The 26,674-nt window shown below is 40.0% G+C and overlaps 1 protein-coding gene and 1 long non-coding RNA gene across 5 annotated transcripts in view; one reads left to right on the top strand and one right to left on the bottom strand.

Moving 5' to 3' along the window:
- triob (trio Rho guanine nucleotide exchange factor b) overlaps window positions 1-26,674 on the top strand; it is a 112,585-nt gene that overhangs the window by 31,190 nt on the left and 54,721 nt on the right. For 3 of the 4 annotated variants that reach the window (XR_013912049.1, XM_026185031.2, XM_026185036.2), the window contains exons 3-11: window positions 10,866-10,940; window positions 12,570-12,684; window positions 15,155-15,347; window positions 16,129-16,233; window positions 16,414-16,854; window positions 17,620-17,742; window positions 23,735-23,926; window positions 24,769-24,900; window positions 25,882-26,112. Coding sequence is in view for 3 of the 4 variants with exons in the window: in XM_026185031.2 (XP_026040816.1) it covers window positions 10,866-10,940; window positions 12,570-12,684; window positions 15,155-15,347; window positions 16,129-16,233; window positions 16,414-16,854; window positions 17,620-17,742; window positions 23,735-23,926; window positions 24,769-24,900; window positions 25,882-26,112 (1,607 nt within the window). In the remaining variant the exon portion in view is untranslated. Of the gene's footprint in view, window positions 1-10,865; window positions 10,941-12,569; window positions 12,685-14,473; window positions 14,845-15,154; window positions 15,348-16,128; window positions 16,234-16,413; window positions 16,855-17,619; window positions 17,743-23,734; window positions 23,927-24,768; window positions 24,901-25,881; window positions 26,113-26,674 lie in introns of those variants that run through there. The other variant, XM_080307808.1, reaches the window with a different exon arrangement.
- Window positions 19,487-22,128, bottom strand: LOC145432020 (uncharacterized). Its single transcript, XR_013912361.1, has 3 exons — window positions 21,254-22,128; window positions 20,373-21,172; window positions 19,487-20,266 (listed from the first exon to the last, which is right to left on the bottom strand). It is a non-coding gene; the product is annotated as an uncharacterized LOC145432020 (long non-coding RNA).

The following is a 26,674-nucleotide window of genomic DNA, read 5'->3' on the forward strand; positions in this document are numbered from 1 at the left end:
CCTCACAATGCTTTGTCAGTTGTGATGTTTGCGTCCCATGATTAGTGCAGAATGGCTTTAATGCAATACAGCTGTATCAAAGCTTATCCCAAGAGAAATAAATAATAGGAATGCATAGCAAACCAGTTCAAAAAATGCACACTAAATGATACTATTGTGAAGATTTTAATTTAGATTTTTTTTTTTTAACTGAGGTTATGTTTTTAAGCCTGTGGTTTTATTGAGCTGTGTTGCTCTTTAGGTCGCAGGAGCCAAGATGTAGGGGTTTGTGTTTTGATGTTTATGGCAGTCGGAGGGACAAGAGAGTCTATGTGTACATTGTCAGATGCTTGAAAAGGTTATCATTTTCCTGTTAAGTAGGTAGCAAGAGTGATTGAGACTAAGAACTGTAAGTTATATTACCATATAAATAGGAAGAAAATGAAAATACTATCTTATATTTGTTTATTGGGTGTTAAGGGTGCATTATGAAAATCAAGACCATACCTAAATAGTCAGTCTGCACAGCCACAGTGGGTCAGTGCCATGTGTTGAAATAGATTGACCAGTACAGCTGGTCTTGATGGAAAGATTCACATATTGTGCATAGCTTTGGGATGGTTTTAGTTCCTTAATATATTCCTCTAATGCCACTAGAAGAAATGACAGCTACCCATCTTTTTGTAGTAAAAACCATCTTTTTTTTTCTTCCTCCATACTAGTTTAATCACAAGACTGAGTACCTGTAGGGGTAATGAATGCAGGTGTCTGAGTAGATGACTTCTGAGGCGATTAGGAGAAGTGGTGCGATTTGTCACGATGGGTACACAGCAGAGTGAGATCCAAACAGAGCCAGCTGAGGGAGGATATATGAAGCCGCTGGCATAGTTTAATTTAAAATACATACACTAAGGCAACGCTCGGATCAATCTTTGCACCTGAGACTGAGTGAGCTTTTGTTTTGTATGGTAAAGCGCACTGACCTAGTCTTTTGGCCCGATGATCAACAGTACTGTAAAAGCATGAGTATGTGTGCACTGTGATGTTCTGATGAATGTTATTGAGGGAAATTAAATGCTGCAGCACTTTAGATGTCTCATTTATATATTCTGCTATGGCTCTCCTGCCCTATAAAAGCTGGATAGATGCAAAATGCTGAGCGCTTCCAATCGAAAGGCCGTCCTCTGTTGCTGACATCGCCTGGATCAAAAACCTGATGCTGTCGTCCTGCATCATTTATTTCAGCAGCAACTTTGCCCACACCCCAAGATTTAAGACTAAACTAAGTAATGCCAAACAGAAACAAACAGAAACAGTGGGTTACTAGTAGTGAGGCAGAGGGGAATGCCAAGTATGTCAGAAGCAAATACAGTCAAACTGCAGAGGGAGGTGAGAATGGAGACAGGCAGAGTGAAAGGACGTCACACAAGAGATGAAAAGTGCAAAGAACAAAGCAAGGAGGAGACATAAACACTGTGGTTGTTATTCAGACTCAGTGAGCTGTGAACAGAACAGAGAAACAGCTGTAGCATCTTAATAAGAACACATAAAGGACTTATAATCTCTCAAGGTGTATTCTAACCGGATCGCGAATGAAACAGCTGCACATACAAACAGACAGCCGCGCACGTTGTCTCATGACCGCAGGCTCACTCCCAAGTTCTGCAGACCTCGTATATATATCGCTGCAAAGTGCTACACTTGCAAGATAATTCCAGGAGTGTGCATGCAAGTGTTTTGCGTAGCGATGCACTATTATGAGGGCACAGATGTGACCACAGTAGTTCATTATCCAGCATTGAAACTTTGATTGTACCCTTCGTCGGCCTCCCTCACAAACAGCTCAGTGAAACAGCCTTCACATGCACAATCACTGGCTTGCATAAGACTGCTGACCATTGTTTATCTTTGCACTGCCCCTCAACTGCTCACACACTCTGCTAAATAAGAGTTATAATTAGGGGTCGAGTTGTATTTGTTGTATTGTTTGACTTGGACATGCTTTTACAGAGCTGTTAGTCCCGCGGTTTGTTCTGGACGATGACTCGTTCATTCAGCGGGACTTTTTAATCTTTAACATATATTTAGTTTCAGTCTGTCATCTCTTAGGTTTTCCTGTGATAATCCCCATAATAACTTATTTACGCAAGTGACATTGTGTTGAAAGGTTGCATTTAAGTTTTCATTCAGCTTGTTTTAAACATTGTGCTGTTTGTAGTAATGTGCCGAGCAGCATTTAAAAAATTTATGAGAAAAAAAAAGAAGAATCCATGATAGCAGTGTTTTATCTGAAGGAGCGACATTGCAGATTTGAGATTTAAGCACAGTGTGAGAGCCACAGCGTGGTATTAGTTTTTTGTATTCTACCTTTCCAGTTTGTTATGATTTATTCATGGCCTCTTTCTGTTGGGTTTAGGGGTTATATCCCGGTCGAGGGGTTGCGGTTGGAGCAAAGTGTTATTTTTGCTGTAAGCCACACTGTAACAACAATATGAGAAACCCGATGAAAGTTGAGCTCGCCACAGTCCCCAGGCCCCCTGCCAGCTCCCGATGAAGGTCGCAGAATTAGAGTGGAGTGGGGCAGGGGCTGCTAGAAGTGGCTTTGTATGTGAGGAAGACGTGTGAATGAAAGCGGCAAAAATAAATAAATGCAGGTGATTTACAGCTGAAGAGCCTAGAAAGAGAATCAGAGGGAGAGGAGCAGAACAAGAGAGAGCGCGATGAGAGAGTTTGCTGTTTTTTATCTTATCACCCTGTTGCACGGAGCAACACTCACTTCCTAGTCCTGGTTGTCACACCAGGGACATGATGACTGCCCTGCTTGTCATAGAGACCAGGCCAAACATTCATACATGAAGGGAAAGGTAGCTTGATCTCCACTACACACTAGGGGGATGAGCAGAAATAGAGCGCGACACGACAACTTCATATGGCAGACACATGACAAATCTAGGTGATGTGTGAATGGATGTGCTAACTGAGCTTAAAGATGCTTTTCTAAGCCTGTTGTAAAAGATTGCAAAAATACCTGCAATAGTTCAGTATTGAATTGTATAAGCTGCGTGTTGAACATTTTGTTGTTGTTGTTATTGTGGAGTTATTGTGCTTTTTTAATTTTCTGCCTTACTTTTGCGCTAGTGGTGCAATGGTGGATGCTCATGTTAAACACTATACATTATCTCTACTCTTAGATCTGTATGATGTCATAGATATATCTTTATTTCCAACTTACAGCTCTGTCTGTAAGCCCAGCAGAACCACTCACTGGCATTTCAGACTGAGAGGCAGCCAGTTAGAAGAAAGCTTGTTTAAAGTGACAGGACCTGGAGCAGCGTTTGTCAGACAGCGGATGAACTGATGGTTTGTGCTAGCGTCCAGTATAGGCTAAGCAAGAGCTATTTTGAACCGTGAATCATGCAAAGCAACTCTGATTCAAAAATAAAAATTTGGAGCTTATTGAGCTTAAAACAAATGGCATACCTAGTGTCACAATTACACAATTAGCTCAAAGTAAGCCAGAATACTGGCTGGAACAGTTTTGGCTAAATACATCAAAAATCCTGCAAAAACCTCCAAAACTTGATTGTATGCATTCAGAGAGAGAAGGTTCCAGAAGGATGCTGATGTATAGCTTGTCTGCCAGGTCTCACTTACACTGTTTCACTGTGCTGGACCTCTTGGACATGTTTATGCTGTCAGTGCATGTTACAACATTTTTAATGACATTATCTAACAAATACTATGGCTTGCTGTGTGGTACATCCCTTCCAAGATGAATGTGTTTCGGTATTGGTGACCAATGGTCTGTTGAAGTTTGCTAGTGTTGTATTGATATTAATCTCCACTGACTAGCAAATACGTGTTTGTGCAACATTTATGGATACAGCTTGCTAACCAGGGATGCTAGTGTTAACTAATAGTGTAACAGCTCGCCCTCTCTCCCAAACTTTCTTAAAGAGCTAATATAATGGCATACAAAATCCTAAGGTTAAGGTTTCCAAGACTAGTGGGTGGCATCACAGTGACTATTTCCATCCTTTATGTACAGTTTATGGAGTGTCTGTGGCCTGTGCCCTGCTTTTTGCCAAAGTTCTCTTTACTTTTCTCCAAAAAGCTTATAAATTGGCACATCCGTCCCTCTGAGGGAGCACTATTCTGAGAGGCTCACAAAGGATGTCAGTCACACTGCTGCACCGTGAAGCACCAGCCAGAACAGCACCAGCACACATCCGTACACATACAGAACCTTTAAAGCTACAAGTGTGCCTTTCTGTATATGTAACAATGACAGGGTTAGATATATGTCAGGCAGTTTCCAAAGCTTCTGGACTGTCCAACAAGCTGTTCTGACAGGGTATATTGGCCCCATAAATGAATCCGCTCCCACACTTCCTCAGTGTCTGCGCTGTTCCCTAAAAGCCAAACCATGCTGAGCAGTGCAACAAATGACTCCCAGTTCTCTCTTTTAGCACTAACACATAGTGAGGGTCACATACTGGGCTCTGACCCAGAACTGAAGTATGGAAGAAGCATATGAACTGCACTGCAGTTCATGTTGCTCTTGCATTATAAATCTTCATACGTAGTCACCACTTAATTTTAAAGAGTCTTTCATTCTTACAGCTGTAATTTGTTAGATTTGTCCGGTAAAATATTGTTGTATGAAAAAATGCTGGGTGCACATTTTTAGTATGAAATTCATTTCATAGCAAGTGCTGCTCTAAATCTCTGAATCTCACCACAGTTATCCTCGCTGGCAGCTGGAATGCACGTTATCAAATTTTTGCTGGGATGGTCACGATATCAGCCAGTGGAATTGTACTGTAGCATTTCTGCAGCATTATGCTGCATGCCTGATCTGTTCCACTGCACTACATTTAGCCTGGCTTGTAATTGGTCTGAGTTTGAGGTTACGAGGTTATGAGCCAGAGGATTGGCATCATGTGGCATGGCAGGCTGCACAGATGCACCGTGTTCAGTCTAGCCTGTGGTCTGACGGATTGGAATCAAAGGGATTGGCCCTGTGCATCGAGGCTGTGATTTCCAACTTTCTGTGGAAAGACGACGCACATATGCTCATTTTGGATTATGAGATGTTGTTACAGCGCTTGTAGGTGAAGCAATTGCTTGCAATTATCTCTGCATGTGTTGCAATTTTGGTTGGGGATTCGTAGAATTTCTACATTACTATCTAAACTTACTGCATTCATTCCCCCATTACATCTCAATAAAGCCTTCTAAAAACTAGCCTGTAACCCAGATTGGAAACGATGTAGGATGTTCTCAGTCTGTGCTGTGAAGAATTAGTACAACACTGAAGACAATCTGTTCTCCAGTAGTGTATTCAGATTAGTATGTGAGTCTTTCCAGCCCGGAGTTAGGAGGGCAAAGGGAAAAGGATTGGCATGCTTCTGCTACATGACTACGCGAATTGATGGATTTAGGGCAGAATCCTTTTGGAGTTAGAAAGACAAAAAAAAGGGCTGAACAGAGTGAATCTGTGTCATCACCTCTTGCTCCGACTCTGCTTTCTAAATTCATGCAGAGCAACAGTAACAGATTGAAAACGCAATGTTCTTTGTGGAATTTTGGAATCACAGAAACATTACAGTTTCGAAACCATGCATGAAGCTCTTTACTCCCACGTACAGGCTCAGTTAAGATCTCACGTGAAGTTAAATGCAAGCTGCAATTTTCTGTCTTAAGCTCAACTAAACTGTAAGGGTTGACTGACCCTCGGGCAACATGAAAACACAAGTTTTGCCAAGTTGCTGCCACTACTAAACATACAGCAGTTTGCATTATTATACAAATGAGCAAACTGTACGAGATCATCTTTGCTTTTTGCTTGTTATTGATTGCAAGAAAGAGAGAAAAATCATTCACCTCTGACCTTTTCTTCTATTCAATTCAATCATTTTTACTTTTATTCCACTAGCTGGGCCCACGTCCTCATTGTAGGTTTGACAGCGTTTTAGTAGGTAAAGGTGAATGCTTGGACATGAATTGAGCTGCGGTTTGGGGAAGGCCTCGAAGGGGACTGGCGACAGCTCCTGGGCCTGACAGATCCCCATGTACTAAATAGGAGTGAAGAAGTTAAAGAATTGAGAACAAGGAGGGAGGGAGGGTGGGGCACGTAAACAAGAATGAACAGTTTGCAGAACTGGGGGGAACCTATATAGATGAAGGAGAAGGAGGCGTGGTCCCGCTTCTGAAATTCCGATACATAATCTCCAATTATATAGCGCAAAAGCATTGTAAGGTAAAGACCCTCCAATATTACAGGGAAACCCCAACAATCAGAGAACAGCCAATCAGTAAGCACTTGGCGAAAGTGGAAAGGAAGAAACCTCCAGCAGAACCAGGCTCAGGGCAGGATAGCCATTTGCGATGACTTGTTGGGATCGTGAATATTACATGGTTTTGAACCACACTGAATATCCATTAAATTAAAAAAATTAAATAAAGTAAAACAATATCAGAGTATAGTGCACGACCTAAATATGTAGTGGAAATGCAAATTGCTACAAAGAGCACGCCTCGCAACCCAGAGAATTGTCTTATTTCACACATTATGTGTTATTTGCACCTTTGATGGATGTCTGCACAATGTCTCCATAAACAAACGCGCAAAGAGACAGAGAGTGTTTAAGTGCATATGTCGCTGCCCACATTTCTGCCTGTAATGAATGAGAAACTGTTATGCATTGCATATGTCTAGATGATCTGTCATGTCTGTCATCCTCTGTTTCGCATTCATCACCTGGCATATCCTGATACTTTCTAGATTTGAGGAGAGATATGTTGCTAAGGCCCTTTGTCTTTATTTCCTGTTTAAATTGTTGTAATATGTTATAATAATAAAAAGCTTACTATAAAGGGCATATTTTGTGGACAAGCATTATTCATATTACAGGGTGCTGAATGCACGCCACCAGTAAAATGGATTGTACTCATTATGAGACCGCTATGAACAAAGAATCTTTGATTGAAAAGCTTTATTTCATGCTCAGTAGACTTGTAAATGAAGGGTCGCATGTAGTGAAAGGAGGAGGTTGTTGTGTGTGTGCTTCTTTTGTTTTAATACAGTGCTATGCAAAAGCCTCGAGCCACCCCCCATTTCTTTATATTTCGCTAGGAAAATTGGAAATGTGTACAAATGGGTGCAGGAAGTTATTGAAAAATGTGTAAACATAACTTGAAATACAGTACTTAAGGGAAAAACGGCATTTGCACAATTGTAACAAGCTTGAAAGTCAATATTTGGTGTGACCACCTTTATTCTTCAACACAGCTTTAAGTAATTTCTTTCTTCATTAGTCTTCAGGAATAGTTCTCCAGGCTTCTTGGTTTCCATTCAAAGATGAGCCCACGTTGGGCTCTTGGGAGGCTATGTTGTGTTTTTGACCAACAACATATGCCTTTTAATATTTTAGCAATTGTTGTGTTACAAAATGAAGTCATTTCACCAATGAGATTTTTTCCTCATAGTATTGCATGGTGGATCGAAGTTTGATGGTACTTTTCTGAGTTCATAATTCCATTCCATCAATTCCACCATGACATGATGATGTAGACATTCACTGTTGTACCTCACTGCTGATCTCCTGTGCACATACCAATGACCATTTGAACCAAAAAATTTATCTTGGATTCATTACTGTCACTGATTTTCAGTCAAATGTAATTTGACAGCCTCCCTTCCAATGATGAACTTCGGTCAACAGTAGAAAGATCAACTGATGGGCCAGCTGCTTTTTTCAGTTCGTGTGTCAGGTCAAGGATTTATTCCTGTTTCATAAGGACGTGACTTACAGATGCTGTTCATTTGCTGAAATGTTTTTTCTTAGGCCTGGCACACCTTTTGTCCAACACTTGTCCAGTTTCCTCAGATTTTTTTAAAGTCATACTGCACACATGCTGAGATATAAGTTTTGGCTAACAGCGGTTTAAGACTCAACTTGTTGGTTGAAAAAAATGCTTGGACTGTGTTGTCTTTGACATTTTTCATAGATTCTTTTGAAGAAATGGAAACAAATGATGTGTTTTTGCAATACAATTTAAAACAGTTTCTTTCCTAAGTTTTCTGTTATGTGTAGACACAACACTGGTTAATCCCTTGATTTAGTTACCTTTTTTATGCTTGAATGATTCACAGTTCAGTGTTAAGTGGTTTGGTCAGGTATAAGGACTGGATTGAAAATGAGTGAAAATGTCCAAAGAAAAACTTGAAACACCCCTAGAAAGCCTGAAGAACTACACAACAGTGTGTGTGTGGCAAGAGGCGGTGATGGGATGTCATGAATCACAGTGTGTAGGGTAGTACTTACTGTTTACTAAAATTAGGAAAGGCTCTGATGTCATAAGTAATAGGCCATCATACTGTGAAACTTTCTCTTTACTGCCAGCTGCTCTCGATTTTTTTTTTTAAGCAATGCAGCATTTATGTTAAATTCACCACCGAATTTTGAAAAATCAGTATTTAGGCATTAAAATATACAACTGCAGATCTGTTTAGCTTAGCACAGTCCTCAACATAAAGCTTAAGTGCATATATGCCCAGCTTTCTGCTGACCTGGTCTGATCTGTGGTGTTTGAGAAAGGTGCGTAGCTTGAGTTTTAGCGGGGAAAGCAGGAGTGTAACAGAGGTCAGTGCTGGCTGCGTGCCAGAGTCAGTATCTTACATAAACTACCACTGAGAGGAATGTGTCTGGGGCACACTTCACAGGAAAGGCACACATGTGCTAACACAAAAACCTGCTAGAGGTGTATTGTTTCTTTTTGCCTTTGCTCTGTATAGTGCTGATTTTCAGTGAATGCAGTCCCAGCAACAAAGCACTATTCTAAAGACACACAATGAAGTCTCTCTGTTAACTCTTTCCATGATTATTACTATGGTTTTTTTTTTTAAATCTGCAAGTCAAGAGAAGACACACAGGTGTAGGAGGACATGAAGCATGGAGGCTTAAAATATGTGGGTTTCCCTATCCTCTTACCAATGGAAAGACAATAAAAAGCCATTGATGCTACGTCAGTCCCATTTTCTGTCAGCTGGTTGTGACATTATCCTTGAATCAGTCCAGTCGCTTCCTACAGAGAGGTGACGTGATACCGCTCAGGCCTGACTTCAAACCGTGGCTGAAATCAATATTACAGGAGCTGTTTAAACCTGCAGGAGCTATTTAGTTGTTTTCTCTTTGCTTTTCTGCAGTCCTGTGTGTGTGCTGTCACAGCTGGTCGTTCTGTCCTCATATTCTTCTCTATGCTTTCACAAATCCGACTTGGCTTCTCTATTCCTGTGATGTCATACTGCACATTTAAAAGATAGCCTGTTTCTTGTTTCTTCATATCTTCAGCTTATAACTCACTAACAACTTAGGAGACCTAATCACAGGTTTAATGGCACTCGTGTTGAAATATATCTACATTACAGCATGTCACTCAGTGTCTGAATTGTGCCATCAAGCCATCACTTTTTTTAGAGTAATATTAAGTCACTACCTCCTGCTGGAGATATTGGCTTGTACTTGTCACGACTGACTTTTATTGAAGGGAATTTGGCATGATTCAGCACTCAGTAGACTGGCCTCTCTGATTAGTTGGTTTCTGTTGGTAGTCAGTATGATAAAGTGCTTATATTAGAAATGCCAAAGCAGCACCGTGTTTGTGCAAAGTTGTTACTATATATTTCTTTTTTTGACCCCCTAGGCTCTGTTTATCAGAACTTAGCCCCCCAAACGGCGTCTTATTGAAGCGTTTTATGCAAAGCAGGACTGTTATTTTTCAGCGCCATCCTGGATGTGATAGTCTGTGCCCTCAGTTCTAATAGCATTATCACACCTTGAGTCAGTTGTAGTTCAGGTGATAGCGGTGATTTATGTGGTGGCGGGACTTAAGATAATGAACTGCATCGGTTACATTTCTTATGTGTTTGTGTGAGAGAGATGACTAAGAGCTACGTGAGGAATATCTGATGACATCACTAGCAAACTGAAAGTGCAGGCAGAGCCCCCTCCCTACCCGCCAGCTCCTTACTCATATATTCACCAGCCTGAAATGTCAATATCATCATGGCTGATGTATATTTTCTTTTACTAACTATGGCATGATTGCGTTCAGCTATGCATTATTGCCCTTTTCAGTCCTCATAATGAAATTTCCTGAAGAATAAATATGCTTATCAGTTATCACCAAATACCAAAATACTGCCTTCAGTAAACGTGCTGTTTTCATGTGAAGGAGAAAGAGAGACTGAGGGTGTGTGTGTGTGTGTGTGTGTGTGTGTGTGTGTGTGTGTGTGTGTGTGTACATAAATGCTCCATCTTCCTGGTATTAACCATGTGCCATCTGTTGAGGAGGCGAGGCAAAGGGGATGACATTTCAGCAACATAGTGTAACACACTGACTATTGTGGGAATTCCTGAGTAAACCTAAGTAGGCTGAACATTCAGTGCTAAAGCAATGGACTATTTCAAAAATAATGCAAATGTAATAGCTTGCAAGATACAAGAAGCAGATAGTTAAAACAGAGATTTTCTTGGCAACTAGTTAGATCTGCAGCCAGTCTTAACTTCCTCAGAATTGCTACTAGTAACAACATCAACCTTAACTCTAACCAGTTCCATAGAGCCACTTCTGCTGTGTCTGTGGTCATTGATATGAACAAAGTTACAAAAAGCATTATAATGTACATTTATGTTGTTTTTTGCACGCTGTGCTATAAAGTGGGTTACCTTATTTAAGTGTTTCGTCTTTTTTGGTGTGCTGCAGGGTCATGTATTCTCTACGTGGGTGTAAAGGTTGAATGAACTTGGTCTAATTGCTGTCTCTGCGTTAAATATTTTGATTTTAAATATTCTATTCTGCTTATTTTTTCTGTGTTTCAGGGTTTCATCGTAATGAGGATATGAAGGCCATTGATGTGCTTCCAATCCTCAAGGAGAAGGTTGCCTTTCTCTCAGGTCAGTGTCATTTTTATGTGCTGTAATTGTAAATATCTGTTTCAACTTTAAGCTCACTGAAACTTCCATCCATCCTTTTTCAGTGAAGAAGTCAGTCTAGTTACTTCTGACATTCAGCAAAATTGTGCTCTTATTTTAAGGAGCCATTGTATCACTATATTGCTGTAGAGTCCTTACAGTGCTCTATGTTTGGTGTCATTCCCTGTATTTTAGTGTTTGCAAGGCAGGCTGGAGTAAAGCCACTTTAGCATTTAGACAAACCTGAGAATATGCTTTGCTCTAATTCTACTTTCTTAGACTGTCAGCCATTTAGAAAATCCCTTTGTTTCTATCAAATAATGTATTCTGTGAAACCTGTCAAACATTTTTTGCTCATCCGGCTTAAAGACCAGTGAGCTTAGTCCATGGTGAGTTTTCTGCCCAACCGAGAATTGATACTTCCCCCTGAGTATTGGTCGTTGTTTAGTGAATCTCGCCGATTCTTGCAGCCAGATGACCTAAATTATCGCATTTATTGTCTAGTTTAATATCTTAATCTGTTTCCTCGGTATCTCTCATTTTCTTCCAAATCATGTTATTTTTCTGATTTATATTTCTGTGGTTGACCTTTCTCATTAATCTGTATTAATTAACATAAACCATTATCCACAATATTAAATATAATTTCCTCATCAGAGTTTTATAGGAGTACACTTTTCTAATCACATGGATACTTTTTGATGTCTCATTTTTTGTCACCTGCTTCTTCTCTCGCTTGTGTAGGCTAGGTCACTTATCCAAATAGCTACTGTGATGACACCAAACTCATAGTTTATCTAGATTAACCAATCTTGAAAGCTTCAAAAAATGTTGCATATGATCACTGACGCCTCATCATTTTCACTTGGCTTAAGCTAACTATACAGATGCTGCCTATGTTGCTAGCCTACTAGCTAGTCATGAGTTCGGTTAGACACTTTCCCTATTCACATTTCTAATCTATTTATTTAGTGAAACATGCACAACTGAAACTCTAGGAACCAAAACTTGAGCAGTATTTTCTGTAGTACTTTAAGCCAACTATGTAGTGTGCTTATCTGCAGCAGGAGTCTCTATCTTTTTGACTGTATTATAAACCATTAGGGGCTAATTGTCTAATTTTGTGGCAGGTGTTCAATTTGCTAGCTTAATAGGTTGATAACATGGGCACATTTTTGGCTTTAAAGGTGAGAGGTCAGTGACATCAAGTGTGAAATTTTCACATGGAAATGGAGACTGGTCTTGGGTATAGTTGTTGGCTCCCCTGTTGCATTTGGTATGTGTAGCTAATTTATTAGCATTCACTTATTTCTCTGAACTGTGAATTTGACACAGCATGGTTTTGATCTGAATTTTACATCATTTGTGTTAACTGTATTGGCATAGTTGTGAGTAATTTAAGATGTTTTTTTTCTGTCAGATTAGTAGTTGGTGTGGTTTGTTATAGCTCTGTGACTGGAACTCCATTACCACTCTTGTAACTGTGATTTGACCTGTCTTTCTATCTGAACCAGCTATCTCTACTCACTAGTTATCTCTGACAATTGTAAAAAGAAAATATCTTCATAATTTAAATAGGTTTTCTTTGTGTCATTGTATTTCTATGCGAAGGTGGCAGAGACAGACGTGGAGGTCCGATTCTCACCTTTCCAGCACGGAGCAACCATGACAGAATACGACCCGAAGACCTGCGCAGGCTCATAGCATACTTGGCCACAATCCCAAGGTAAGGATAGTGGAACACACACCCAACTATGGACGTGCGTAGACGCTCAAATATAACCTCTGCTATAGCTTGCTATTGATGTTTCCCACGTGACATCGAGAGTTGTTTGCAATAACTGGACATGATACAACTGACAACTGCTAGATGAAAATGTGTGTTCCCCAAATGGTTTGCAGTGGTTTCTGGAGGCTGTTACTGGGTAAAATTAGTTTTAAAGAAGATGCTGCTCCAGAAACCTTTTGGTGATTGCTTTGGTTTTTAGCAGGTTGCCTGTAGTTGCCTGTAGGTGAGCAGTAGTACTTTTCACAGTTTTGCTACAGCTTAGAGAGTAGCCAGCCAATCTTTGTAGACAAGTCCATCAGCTCCATTCAGTCTACCACCATGGCAATACGCTAACAACCAATGTAGTCACAAGGACATTTTGGGGGAATGCACTTTTCTCCCAGCCAAAAGGTAGCTGCCAGGGGGTCGCTGACTGGCTTAAGTAAAGCTCTCAGCGACTTCCATCAACCTGCACTTACAACTCGCTCAGGAAATACTCATCTTTCCTTCATGACCATTGATTGCCAGATGGTTGTGCGCTCTAGGCCTGTATGACTGGGACCTTATTCACTTGATCCTACATTGTCACCATGATTGTCCCACATCCAAAATGTCAAACAAGTTAACATCAGATGGTTAGCGGTCATGTATCCACAAAGCCTGAAGACAGACAAAGTATACTCATTGTTTGGTTTGTGTTTGACTTTCCCACCTTTCTTAATTTAAAAAAAAAAAAACTGGGCTGTTTTTATTTTGGATTCTCTGTAAAGTGAAATTATTTTACTGCTATAGTTAAATAATTTCCCTTCTCGACAGGGTGTATTGCCAATTGTTGACCCCCCACCTCACCTCTCATTCCTGCATTTGATGTGTTGTCATGCTAGACTAGAGTCTGCTGCACACTCAAAACGTGTTGCCACAGGAAGCATTTCCAAAGTTGCTCCCTGTAGTTGTGTGCAGGCTGATCTTCAAATCTAGAAGCACTTTTAATACGTAGCTCCGGGCGTTTACCTGTTTGGAGTCAGTTGTCATTAGCTTAGAGGGAAGTTTGCACTTTTCTTCTCTGCTGCGTCTGATCTCCCCTGTGCTATGCTTACTAGTGCTTTGCAGGTTGACTGCTTTAAAGTCTTTTTCACGGTGGAGTTTGGAGATTTGTCTTGAGGCAAGAAGTGGTCCAGATCAGTTACTGAAAAAAAAGATGGAGTGCAGATTCACTGATCTTTTAGTTCATCTGTGGGATGTCAGAGGCTGAATGAGGCATTTTCAGTTCCTGCATAAATTTCAGTAGCAGCAGCAGAATCAAGTTTAACTGTTGGGTTCACAGCTTTACTTTGTTTACTCCCTATAGATTATGTGCGTAGTTATCATCCCACAGAATATATTCTCAGATCAAATGCCTTAAAACCCAAAAAGAGGGTGAATGAAGTCTAAATTACGCACGCAAGGAGTTTATGTTTTATGTCAAAGTGCCTGTTATTTTAAGTTTGGAGAGCAGTCTGTGTTGGATAAAAAGTTTATGTTAAAATCATTATCTGAAGGCAGATCATTTTGCCAATCTGATCTCTTTATTAAAAGTGTTGCAATAATTTTCTCTAAAGTATTTTTTAGGGCTGAGAGGTAAAAAAAACAAGTATCTACCTCTAACTAAAGCCGTAGAAGCCGATACAGCTGGTGTGCAAAGACTTACAGGCTTCCAAACTGCTCAGCTCTTCAGAAAGAGGTAAGACTGGAGAGGATAAAAGATTAGTCAGAGGTGGCCAGTCATCCAGTCGGAAGGCCGAGGAGTGTCATAAGTCAGGAGGAGGCCAGCTTCTTTTCCTCAGCTTAATTTCTCTTCCTCCTGTCTAAATATTTCTGCTGCCTTACCCCCTTTTTTTTCTTTACCCTCCTTCCAGTCTCAGTATCTCTCTTTCTCACTCGCTCTCCTCTCTATCGGCTCTGCTCTGTTTTTTTTTTCTCTATCCATTTGGCTGCCGATCTGTTTTCATAGAGTGTGGTCAGAGTGAGATAGAGCAGGAGGCCCTGCGTCTATTTCTGTGTCCTAGCTACACATTCAGATTAAAGCCTTTAATACTGAGAAACAACCTTTTATGGAAGTGTACGGCAGCAGGACTCCTGGTAAGCGGCGGTGGAAACTTCAACGCTTGAATGTTTTAACTGTTTTCTTTCCTCTCCAGATGCTGTGGAGATTGGATACTTCAGTTACAGCAGTTCCTTTAGAAAAGGGCTGTGTAATGTTATGTTACGACTCGAGGCAGTGACGTCAAATTTTGTCCTTTCGTTGCCAGCAAGTTTTTTTTTCTCTAACCTGGCTTTAATGGTTCTATGTTAGCATTATAAATGTTAAACGTACTGCATCTTTTTCTTTGTGAATTAGCCCTTTATCCTGGGATATGACCTCTTTTATTTATTTCCTTTTTTTCTGCAGTGAGGAGGTGGCCAGACATGGCTTCACAGTCATTGTGGACATGCGTGGTTCTAAGTGGGACAGCATCAAACCTCTGCTAAAGATCCTTCAGGAATCGTTCCCTTCTTGTATTCACGTTGCTCTTATCATCAAGCCAGACAACTTCTGGCAGAAGCAGAGGACCAACTTTGGCAGCTCCAAGTTTGAATTTGAGGTAGGCGATGCTCGAACACGCTTTAAATAGTTCAACATAAAAAGGTAATCATTTTAACCCCTCCAGCTTGTTTTTTTTGTAATTTTTGGTTTTTGGTTTGATTTTCTTCTCTTTTCGATAATGATTAATGCATTTTGTTTTGTTGTCTCGTCATGTCAGTGTACCGTATGCTCAGATGAGCAAATTGTTGTAAACTGTTAGTTAGTTTTGCATACCCACTGGCCTTTTTTACCAGCTCTAATTGGACTGTGCTTTGTGTCAGTGGCACGATTCTGTCCCGTGTGGGCATGTTGAGGTGGTATATTTAGTTCTGACCCAGTTACTATGGAAACAGGATATATAGGACATGGCAAAGAGTTTATTCCTAACTTTAGTGCATTTGGCTTTGGACAAGCAACTTGTTGTATTTTTGTTGTTTTTTTTCTTTTTGTGTATGACGTCAAACGTACTATTTTTGGGTGCACATCAAGTGCCGTAGAGTTTTACTTATCAGGCAGATCACAGTGATAGAAGCATTCGTATGAGAGATAACTCAGTCTTTCTTGTCACCTCACCACACCCATTCTAACAGTGGGTGTACAGTGCTTACTGATTGCACATTATCTTTAGAGTCAAGTTTTTACAGTAAGAAATATTTTAGAAACTTAACAGTTGACTAGTCTGGAATATGGTGGTGATTATATTAGTGTAAACTGTGCTTATTTTTCCTCTTTCGCCCTTTCATCTATTTGTAATTCTTTTTTATTTTCTTGTGTGTCCCAAATCTGCCTTCCCGCACCAGACGGTGATGGTCTCCTTAGAGGGTTTAACCAAGATTGTGGACCCTTCCCAGCTGACAGCCGACTTCGAGGGCAGCCTAGAATACAACCATGATGAATGGATTGAGGTTTTGATTCTTTTCTTTTGTTTACATCTGTTCCTTCATAAGATGGTTTTTAATTTAAATCTTTTGTGCGCTTACTTAAGAAAACATCAGTCAAAGACCAGTCTTATTTCAGATCTTTTTAAAAATTCAATTCCGTATCCTCATTGGGGAAAAAAAGTTGACTTTTAACTTTCCTTTCAGGTGCGGCTCTCTTATGAGACGTTTGCCAGTGATGCAGCGCGGGCTTTATCACGCCTTGAAGAACTCCAGGAAACCTTGTCCCAGCGTGATCTCCCACGGGATCTGGAAGGGGCTCGGCGGTTAATGGAAGAACATGCTGCACTGAAGAAAAGGGCCACCAAAGCATCGGTAGAGGAGCTCGACGCACAGGGACGGAGGCTGCTCCAAAGGCTACAGTCACAGACTGCAGGGGTTGGGAGTGTTGGAGCTAGCGGAGATTCTAACGACCACCATCACGGGTTTCACGTGCACGCGGACGCGCACAATCTGGTGGCTAAAGTGACGGGTGTGTTGGATAAGCTGCACGGGATGCGGCAGAATCTGCAGCAGTTGTGGCACATGAGGAAACTGAAGCTGGATCAGTGTTTCCAACTGCGGCTGTTTGAGCAAGATGCTGAGAAGGTCAGAGAACTAATCATTCTAATCACAAATGAACTAATCACAAAGTTAATTGTGTTGTCAGTTCTGCAGTATGCCTGATGTTAAATATGCCACTACAGCGGTTTAACTTTTTGGACATGCAGTCATTCCTGACTAATCTTTTGCATGAGCATACTTACCAATTCTATTCAGGCATAAAAGAATATAACATGATCATCATCATTACCATGTAAGCCAGATAATTGAGGCTCAATATGGTTGTAAAGGTTTAATAAAGCTGACTGATGGCAGGTGTTGAATATTAATTTTCTTTTCCTTCTAAATGAATGGATGACATAATACGTCATCTTTACACTTACAGTGGAAATTGCTTATATTCTTTAAATATATATTTAGATTTCTGGTTGCCCATTGAGTTTACAAGCTTTTAAATGCCCTTTGGAAATATATAATTGAGTTTTTCATATTCTAAGTAATGTGTGAGTGTGTGCTAATGGAAACTGTAGCCCTATACACTTTTCAGGGTTTTTGGCAAGTACCTTTATTTAACAGACATTTGTCATATTCTTACCTCAATAGAGGGTGAACAACAGCGGTCTTTTAGTTTTTTCGTTTTCCTATCAGAGGAGCTTGGAGATGACCTTTGCCTTCTTCAGCGGTTGTGGTTAATTAGCAATCAACAAGGCCTCTCACTCCTGCTGCTATGAGTTACCACAAGATGGGCAGCTTTTCATTTGATGTGCTTTTTGTAAAGCTAACTGTGTTTTCTCCACCTACTCTCTGTAGATGTTTGATTGGATAATGCACAACAAGGGGCTTTTCCTGACCAGTTACACAGAGATCGGAGGGAACCACCAGCATGCTGTGGAGTTGCAGACGCAGCACAACCACTTCGCTATGAACTGCATGGTAAGACCCTATCGTTAGCTGTCACGCACATACAAATGCACAGAAACAGGTAATGCAATCGTAAACTGCCGTCATTCCTCTCATCCACACTAAATGCTTTTTTTCCCCACCCTTCATCCCAAACCACCCTCTCCCTATATGGGGAAACTGATGTCTTCTGTCTTGCCATGCTCTTTTTCTCATATTCATCTTTTTTTTACTCTGCTTCAACTCTGCCCCAGTTTGTCATGTCTTGTCATGGTGCTGTTCCCATAATTGACCCGCATTGCCTTTGTGCCCCTCCCACCGCTGTGTGCTGCCCTTTGCTGCTCTGCTCCACCCTCCTCCCTGCGACATCATAGCTCACTCTAGTCCTTAGAGCTCTGCTGTTGGCTAATAAATTTAGCTGAGGATATAGTATTGTGTCACTGCACCCACCACACTATGCACTCTGCCCTAACTTTGTTTTCCTTTGTCACAGTTTGACTGGTAAGCTTTGCAAGATTTCTGTTTCATCCTTTTTGTCAATCCTTTGCAGTGCACTTTCTTCTTACATCCCTCATAACTTATAATGGTGTGTTATTCCTGCTTGTCATATATCATCAAGCAAGTAAACCAAGCTTGTTCCAGGCTTCGTGGGATGCATTTAAATTAGTAGATTTATTTTAGACTAAAAACAGCTTCAAAATAATCTGAGAAACAATAAGGATGTAGCCCACTACCTCTGATTTGAACAGCAAACTAGCCTGCCATTTTTCCGTGCTACTTTCTAAAAGTAATTATTTTTAGTGCAAAAGTGAAACCAATGGAGAGCAGGGCAACTGGCCTAAATCTTCTTATAGAGTCACTGGTGTTACAGATCATTTGCAACATTCAGCCCAGAGAGGGCGGTTTCAGTGACCTCCCACAGCCGGATGTTTCAACTGTACTGGCTGAGGTGAGCCAAAAAGCAACTGAGACAGCTGAGAAGACAGATAGACCTACACTGTATACTCAGGCCCATATTGACAGGGTAGACCAGTGGTAGGCAACGCCAGGCCTCGAGTGCCGGTGTCCTGCAGGTTTTAGATCTCACCCTGGGTCAACACACCTGAATCAAATGATTAGTTCATTACCAGCCCCCTGGAGAACTTCAAGACATGTTGAGGAGGTAATTTAGCCATTTAAATCAGCTGTGATGGATCAAGGACACATCTAAAACCTGCAGGACACCGGCACTCGAGGCCTGGAGTTGCCTACCCCTGGGGTAGACAAACATATACGAACATGCATACAGATGGTTTAACAGTGAAAGACCACCGCCCCCTCCACCTATTCTTCCACAGGAAGCGGTGTTTCCCCTTCCTGTTGCCTGCACAGCACAATGGAAACACACAGTGTCAGTAGGTGTGTTTATACTGCCTGTTCTCCTGTTTGTGTGTCCGCGTTCTCCGACTGTGTCAACATTGTAGCAAGAGTAAAACCAAGGTGAAACAACGCAATTACTCGTTTGCCAGTTTCCAGCGACTAAACAAAAAAAAACCCACCAGCATGTGTTTACTGTATTGTGTCAGGCAGTCATCAGTGATGGGAGTGTCATGTGTAAGTGAAGGTTTGGACCAAATGCTGATGGTGACTCTTTGTTGTTATGTGAGAGATAATGTGTCACGTTGCAAAATACAACCCCTAGGGTTATGATACTGTTACTCCCCCTATGGGAGGTACTTAAAAATTCACTTTAGGAGTCAAGGAGCTTTTTTTTAAACACTTTTAATAGAGCCGTCATTTTACACATGTAGCATATGATGCCTTTTTTCCCAACTACTACAGGTTTTAAAACTCTAATATCACAAAATGAATTCAGAGAGTTCAGATTGTTTGGCTTGTTTTGTTAACTAACACAGTTTTGCTGAAGATTTTAACAGTTTGATGATGCGACATATTCAGATGTTTGATGTAGATGCCAAAGAAGCAAGTCAACAGTAATGATCTCAAAGAAGCAATTGTTGCTAACCATCAATCGTTAGGACATTTCCAAACTTATTCTGTAATTCTACAATTTTCACAATTGGGAAAAAAATCAAGACAGTTGAAAGTTTTGCAAGGAGTGGACATCCCAACAAATTAAGCTAAAGGTCATAGAAATGCTAAGAGAAACTAAAAATCCAACTACAAGAATCCACGGGCCTCAGGTGACGGAGGGGATGGTGGGATTGTGTTGAAGCCACAGGACTTGGGTATCTTGTAATGATTAAATTTAATAAGCATTGCTAGTAGATTTGTTCGAACTGTCATGCGTGGAGTCGAAATGTTTCTAGTCATATTTGTTGAGAAGGAAACACATGATGTATGTTATGCAGCAAATATAACAACTGTCCAAAAAATATTGCAATATAAGCCCGAAATCAGACTGTAGAAATGCCATGATCTGTACAAGCAGTCGTTTTGTATATTTGCTGCAGTCTCAGAGAAAGGTACGTGCACACCTCCAAGAAAATGTGCTATTGCAGCCTTTACCATCCATGCTGACTTTGCGCAGATAGAAGTAGCACTCTGTCATGATATCCTGCATTAAAGATAAATGAAGCTGTTACGTTTGAGCATAATGTTTGATACCCATAACATTCATATACACACGCACACATAGAGATACAGGGAAAGAGCTTTCTTACATCAAGTACTTCATAATTAAGTACAAAGAATGTTCTTCCAGAGAGGCAGGCAGGGTAAGCATCACTGGAAACATCATATGCTGCTGTGGAAACGTTTCTTAAATTATCTGTAAATACAGAAACAGGTTTTTTCAAAAAAGTACACTTTCAAATAAATATATATTTATATATCTAAGAAACTGTTTGCTCAAGGATTTAGACTGGACATAATTTTGTGTTTTTTGCACTCTGTTGTGATGAAGTTGTGCTGAATTTCGAAGATGTTAATGCTGATTTTGTGTTTATTGACTACGTGCCTAGTTGATTCGTCAACTCATTGTTTTTTCCGCGTAGCTTGTTGTTTTCTTCAGTCAACTTCACCTGATGCCCAGCTAAAGTGGCACCTATTATGAAAGGAATGATACGTTTATGAGTTCATGTACAACTGAAGCTCACATACAGACGTAATTCTTTACAAAGGACAGCAATGCAAAGAAGATTTATTCCACGCTCATGGTCCTATGGACAGTTAAAGTAACATGACTAAGTGATAAATGAGCTAATATATTCACTGAAGATGAGGATAAAACTTTCAGTCATTGTAAGTATCACTATTTTTAAATGTAGTCTGTTAGATCTGGTGTAGTGGCTTAAAAATGTCTTCCATACATCAGTGCGTAGATCAGTGTATACACATGGTGATAACATTATGATTTCACGAAAGTGAAGTTCACACTCACAAGCGATGCTCACACAGATGAGTACGCTGATTAACAGAATACACAGAACCACCAGACACACCGTAACATGCCTGAAAAAAACTAATGAGAAAATAATGTTAATAGTTTTGTGTGTTTGTATTTAATGTGTTTGTATCGTCTGAATTTGAATATTTGTCTTACCTAACTCAGGAGGTTGCTTTCTTCCATTGTTGGAATTGAACGCTGGCCATCTGATAGTCATGTACCTAAGAGAGGGGGGGCGGTTGGTGGCTGCGCTTTGGTTTCCGATGTTTGGCAGTGTTGCGTTTGTCGCAGCTCTCTGATTTTTCAGCTCCTCTCTGTTCTTACCATTGAACACAGGGTTTGGTTGCTGTTCTCTTGAGTCCCTCGTTGCGTTGTAATCTATACCGAGTGTGTCTGCAACTTCATAAGTATTGTCGTCTTCTGACCACAGGTCAGCCTCCATTGTCATGTAATCTTCGTTTTCTGCTGCCGGCTCCGCCATTGCTGAGTGGTGTCTTTGGTTGTTAGTGACTGTGTGATGTGTTTTTCTAAAATGCCTTACAGATTTTTATGGATGCAAATGACTTGGTAGGAGGGGCCAATGTAAAAAGGTTTCACTGGAAGCATCGGGCAGCTACTTTTTACATCTGGAATATAACAGCATATATTATATAAAAATGTAAAAAAAGAAAAGAAGAATGAATGTTTACAAAAAAAGAATCTGAATTCCAAAGGATTCGGGAGGGATTTTGATACTGTATCTTGTTCAGTGGACTAAAAAATGGAAAACCCAGAAAAATTCCTAAAGGCAAATAAATGATTTGCCTTTAGTTTGTATACAAAGAGATGGTTCACAGAGATTAGGAGTAGTTCCTGTGAAAACTGGAAAGCAGGAGCACAGGGTGTTGGGAAAGTGAACTGTGAGATAACCCAGTTATTCAAAACTGGGTTTACATTGTTTGAGTAAAGGAATCTTACAAATGACTCTTTGGGTTTATTAGTGTTTCATGTTACAAAGCCAGTCATCTCCATACAGCTACCTTGCTGACTGAATTAGGATCCTGTCCAATATGACTGGTTTGTTCATTCATACTGTTCATGGTTAGCATAAATTCACACGTCCTGCAAAGTTACATTTATATTAACCTATAGCTAGCTGAAGAATTGCACATTGCAGAGATATTTTTATATTGCTTGACATCCCTATATTACCCATGAATTTTTCACTTCAGTAAATATTGTAACTAAAGCAGCGAGTCTGGTTACTGGTCATTTTAGAAACAGGAAGTATTTAAAGCTTTAAGGTTTTGGGAGTTTTTACTGTTTCTTGTGCTTCCTTTACAGGATAGACACTGTCTATTTCTACAGATTGATTCATTTCTGGGACCTGTCCTCTTTTCCATTTTCCGTATTTCTGTCTGTTTTCTCTCCCACAGCCACTCTCATTCCCTATGGCACCATCAGTTTTAAATTAAGAAGACTTTTTAAATTTATATTCTCCCAACTCCTCCTCCCTTCTCTCCTTCAGCCATCAGTTTTAGATTACCACCCGAAGTAGTCCAACATGTCTGCATTTCCTCTCTTCCCCTGAATGATTGTGTGATTTGGAGGTCCCCCCCAAAATCCCAATAGTCCCTAATACCACATAAAACCTCAGAGACAGTTCTTCCTGTGACATTTGATGTGTAAGATTTATTATGGGATTATAGTAGTTCTAGTCCTAACCGCCATGCTTTTATTTATGACAACTTAACTTCTGCTGTGTATTCAAAAGCTGAACTCGTGTTAGCCGTGCTGTTTAGCTCACCACTGTCGCTCTTATCCTTGAACCAACATCAGATTGTATCGAGCACGTTTCAGTGTTGATTCTGCACAGTATGGATTGTTCTTCTACAGTACACGCAAATGCAGAGCTGTTTAAAATCTCTCTAAACCCTAATATAAAAACAGACAAACTCAAAGCTTCCTGAGTTGAACAAAGTAAATCCAGTGTCCACAGCTTTGATGAAAACTGCTTTAAGGGTCGTAGCTGGTGTTTGGTTCATCTTTCCTTCCCATTGTGATTGAAACAAGCTAGCTAAGAGCCATAATAGGCTCCAGGAGCAGTAATTGAATAGAATAATAACACGCTGTTAACACAGTTGTTAATTAGCGTTTGCTGATCCATGCCTATCTACACAAAACAGCTTGGGGCCCATATATTAAAAAAGACTGAAAGATTAAGAGGCAAATGGGCTTTTTTATTATTCACATGGGGGTATGTCTCCCGTGTGTGTGTGTGTGTGTGTGTGTGTGTGTGTGTGTGTGTGTGTGTGTGTGTGTGTGTGTGTGTGTGTGTGTGTGAGGACAGAGGTTATTTTATTTTATAATTATTTATATGTGATAAATAATTTTAGCCACTATTTTTTCCACATATAACTTTAATTGCTTTGAATGAACAGTGACAGTCTGGGCCATTTGAAGACTGGATATACTTTGAATGACAGACTACACTGAAGATGTCCAAATATTAACGATAAGAGCACTCTTTATATAAATGTAGCTTTTCTTTTCTTTTGTATAGAACTGAAATTAATTAAAAGAGTAAAACCATATTAAATAATTTTTAATATGTTTTGGGTTTTTTTTTCTCTGTATCTGTTTCTCTCTGAAAAACAGAATGTGTATGTGAACATCAATCGAATCATGTCTGTTGGAAATCGGCTCCTGGAGTCCAGCCACTATGCCTCTCAGCAGATCCAGCAGATCTCAAGCCAGCTGGAGCAAGAGTGGAAGGCCTTTGCTGCAGCACTGGACGAACGCAGCACCTTGCTGGAGATGTCTGCCAGCTTCCACCAGAAAGCAGATCAGGTACTGGGATGCAAAAAATTAATTACACTTCTGATATTATAGTAATACATGTGTGCATAATAGATGCACATTTCTTCTTTTCTATATGTGCAAAAAGACTTTTTTTGGCAGACATAAATGCGCTGTTGGCAGCTCTGCTTGAAAGCATCAGAATATCTGCATGTATTTATAAAGTTGTGAGTTCTTACATTCATTTAGTACATGCTGTGCAAACAATAATTGGAGCATGCAGCATATGATCTGTTATGTAATGATGTGTTTTTGTCATCTAAACCATATTACAGCTTTGTGTAATTTTCTACTCTTACTTGTACTCTTACTTATACATTTAGATTAAAAAAAAACTTTCCAATTTAAAGCCCCTGAGGTTACTGTGGAACCTTGCCAATGAGAGACCATTTAAATGATCAATACTACTTTAAACTGTTTTGCTTACGGATGCAGTAGCAGAACATTAGTTGTTGACAACTGTTGTTTGCTGAGTGGCTCTTTTTCTGTGTGGTCTTTCATGCCCAAGACTTCCTTGTAAGTGACATATAAGATCAAAATCCATCAGTTGTTCACAGTTTTGTGAATAAATACCATCACTCTGTCTTTCTTTTTCCAAGTGATGTCTTACTTTTCTCTTTTTGACTGTGTTGGTCCTCCCATAGAAATTCTCATATGCACCACCATCTGGATAGAAAACTTCAGGGTTATTATTTGTGTGCAAAAATGACTTTCGAAGACATATTAAAGCTATTGTAATCTTTAACTGACCTGCTTGTTCGGTCTTAATAGCATTTGTATGATGCTGTACTTGTGTTTCTATACAAATACTGTATATCTGTCTTTTTTCGCAGTACATGAGTAAAGTGGAGCCGTGGTGTAAGGCATGTGGTGAGGGAGAGCTGCCCTCTGAACTCCAGGATCTGGAAGACACAATCCATCATCACCAGGGGCTGTATGAGCACATCACCACAGCATACTCTGAGGTCAGTAGAAACAGGCACATTTGCGGAGACAGTGCGTCCGAACCATAAGTGCGCGACACAAATAAGCATGCAAACACACAGAGTATACAAATATATATACAAATATCATTGTGACTCTATGGAATACAAACAATAGATGTGATGATTATGCAAATCGTGCATTCAAAATATTCACACATGCCTTCAGCAACAATGGAAACTTTCTCCATCGATACATCTCTTTGGGTTTTAGTTAGTTTCACAACTTAAAATAAAGCAAATAACACAAATTAAACAATGTTTGAAATTTAGTTTGAAATTGGTAGATTCACTGCCTCCAGCTAAGAAATCTAAAACAATATTCAGTTAAAAACATACATGACATGATGAGATAAAAAAAAACATTATTAGGGGTGTTATGTTATCTACTGGTATTTAGTAGTGGTTGGTCCACTGTGTGCTATAGTAGTCGCCTCCCATGAGATTTTAGAGCACTTCCTGCTTCAGTCTGTTGACAAACCTTATGGAGATGCTTAGCATCTTCCCAGAGTGGTAAAACTACTTCTAAATGGTTTGCTGACCATGTTACTGGTACGCTTGACTAGCCAGCCAACTCCACAGAGAATCTATGCGATATTGTCAAGAGGAAGCCCAAAAATTCCAGAAATTCCACATTTCTACATTAGAAATCCTGTTTTTATTCATCTTAGGAAATATTCTAATAATATGAGATCTTAGACTCTGATTTTCATGAGCCATAGCCCATCATTTTCAAAATTACATAAAATGCCTTGAAATGTTTCTATACAGCATGTAAATGAATATAGATTACGTAATAGTTTTGACTTTTTGAATTAAATTATAAAGAACATATATTATACATATATAATATTCAAATTATTTTAGTTTTGTATTAATATTAATATTCTAAGTCTACTTACAGCATCAAACGCATCAGATCCACCCAGTACTAAATGTCACACTGCCCATCAACTTTCAAAGGTAAGCCAGGATGGCAAGTCTCTGTTGGACAAACTGCAGCGACCCTTGACCCCAGGAAGTGCAGATTCGTTGATGGCATCAGCTAACTACTCCAAGGCTGTGCATCATGTTTTGGATATCATCCATGAGGTGTTGCATCATCAAAGGCAACTGGAAAACATCTGGCAGCATCGCAAAGTCCGTCTGCATCAGCGCCTGCAGCTGTGTGTCTTTCAGCAGGATGTACAGCAAGTAAGAAATGTGTGCAAACATCCACAGCAAAACCTGGCTTTGCTGAGACTCTCAACGCCCACACAACGACAGTACAGTAGGAATTGCATAAAGTGCTGTCCCATCTTGCCCTTATGTCTGAATTAGTTTCCCTGTAGACTTAAATTGTCTGTACTCTGGCTACTTAACTATCCAATCCAGGAATCCGTCCACTTAAGCATTTTTTACTCTGAGAGCTTGAGAGGATGTCAATGAAGAGCGATTTCCTAGGCTTGTCATTATATGTCAATTTTAGGGTTATTGAATCTTATAAATATTTGTATTTTCCAGTTCAAACTGGAAATTGAATTTAAAAAATGAGGGGGTGATATTAAGAATACGATATAATAATCTCCAGTTATTTCAGTAGCTTTTTTTAAGTTCCTCTGGGGATTTTTTTAAATTTCTTTTGAGTGAGCGTCTCTATGTGTGGCTGTGGTGGGATCAAGTTCTTAGATCAAAGTTCTGAGTTGGTGTATTTCTGTCCTCTGGGCAGGAACCCCTCTTCCACCTCTCCTTCTCTCTCACTCATTCTTGCTGTACA

This window comes from Astatotilapia calliptera, chromosome 11 (assembly GCF_964374335.1).
Source record: "Astatotilapia calliptera chromosome 11, fAstCal68.1, whole genome shotgun sequence".
Lineage (NCBI taxonomy): Eukaryota > Metazoa > Chordata > Actinopteri > Cichliformes > Cichlidae > Astatotilapia > Astatotilapia calliptera.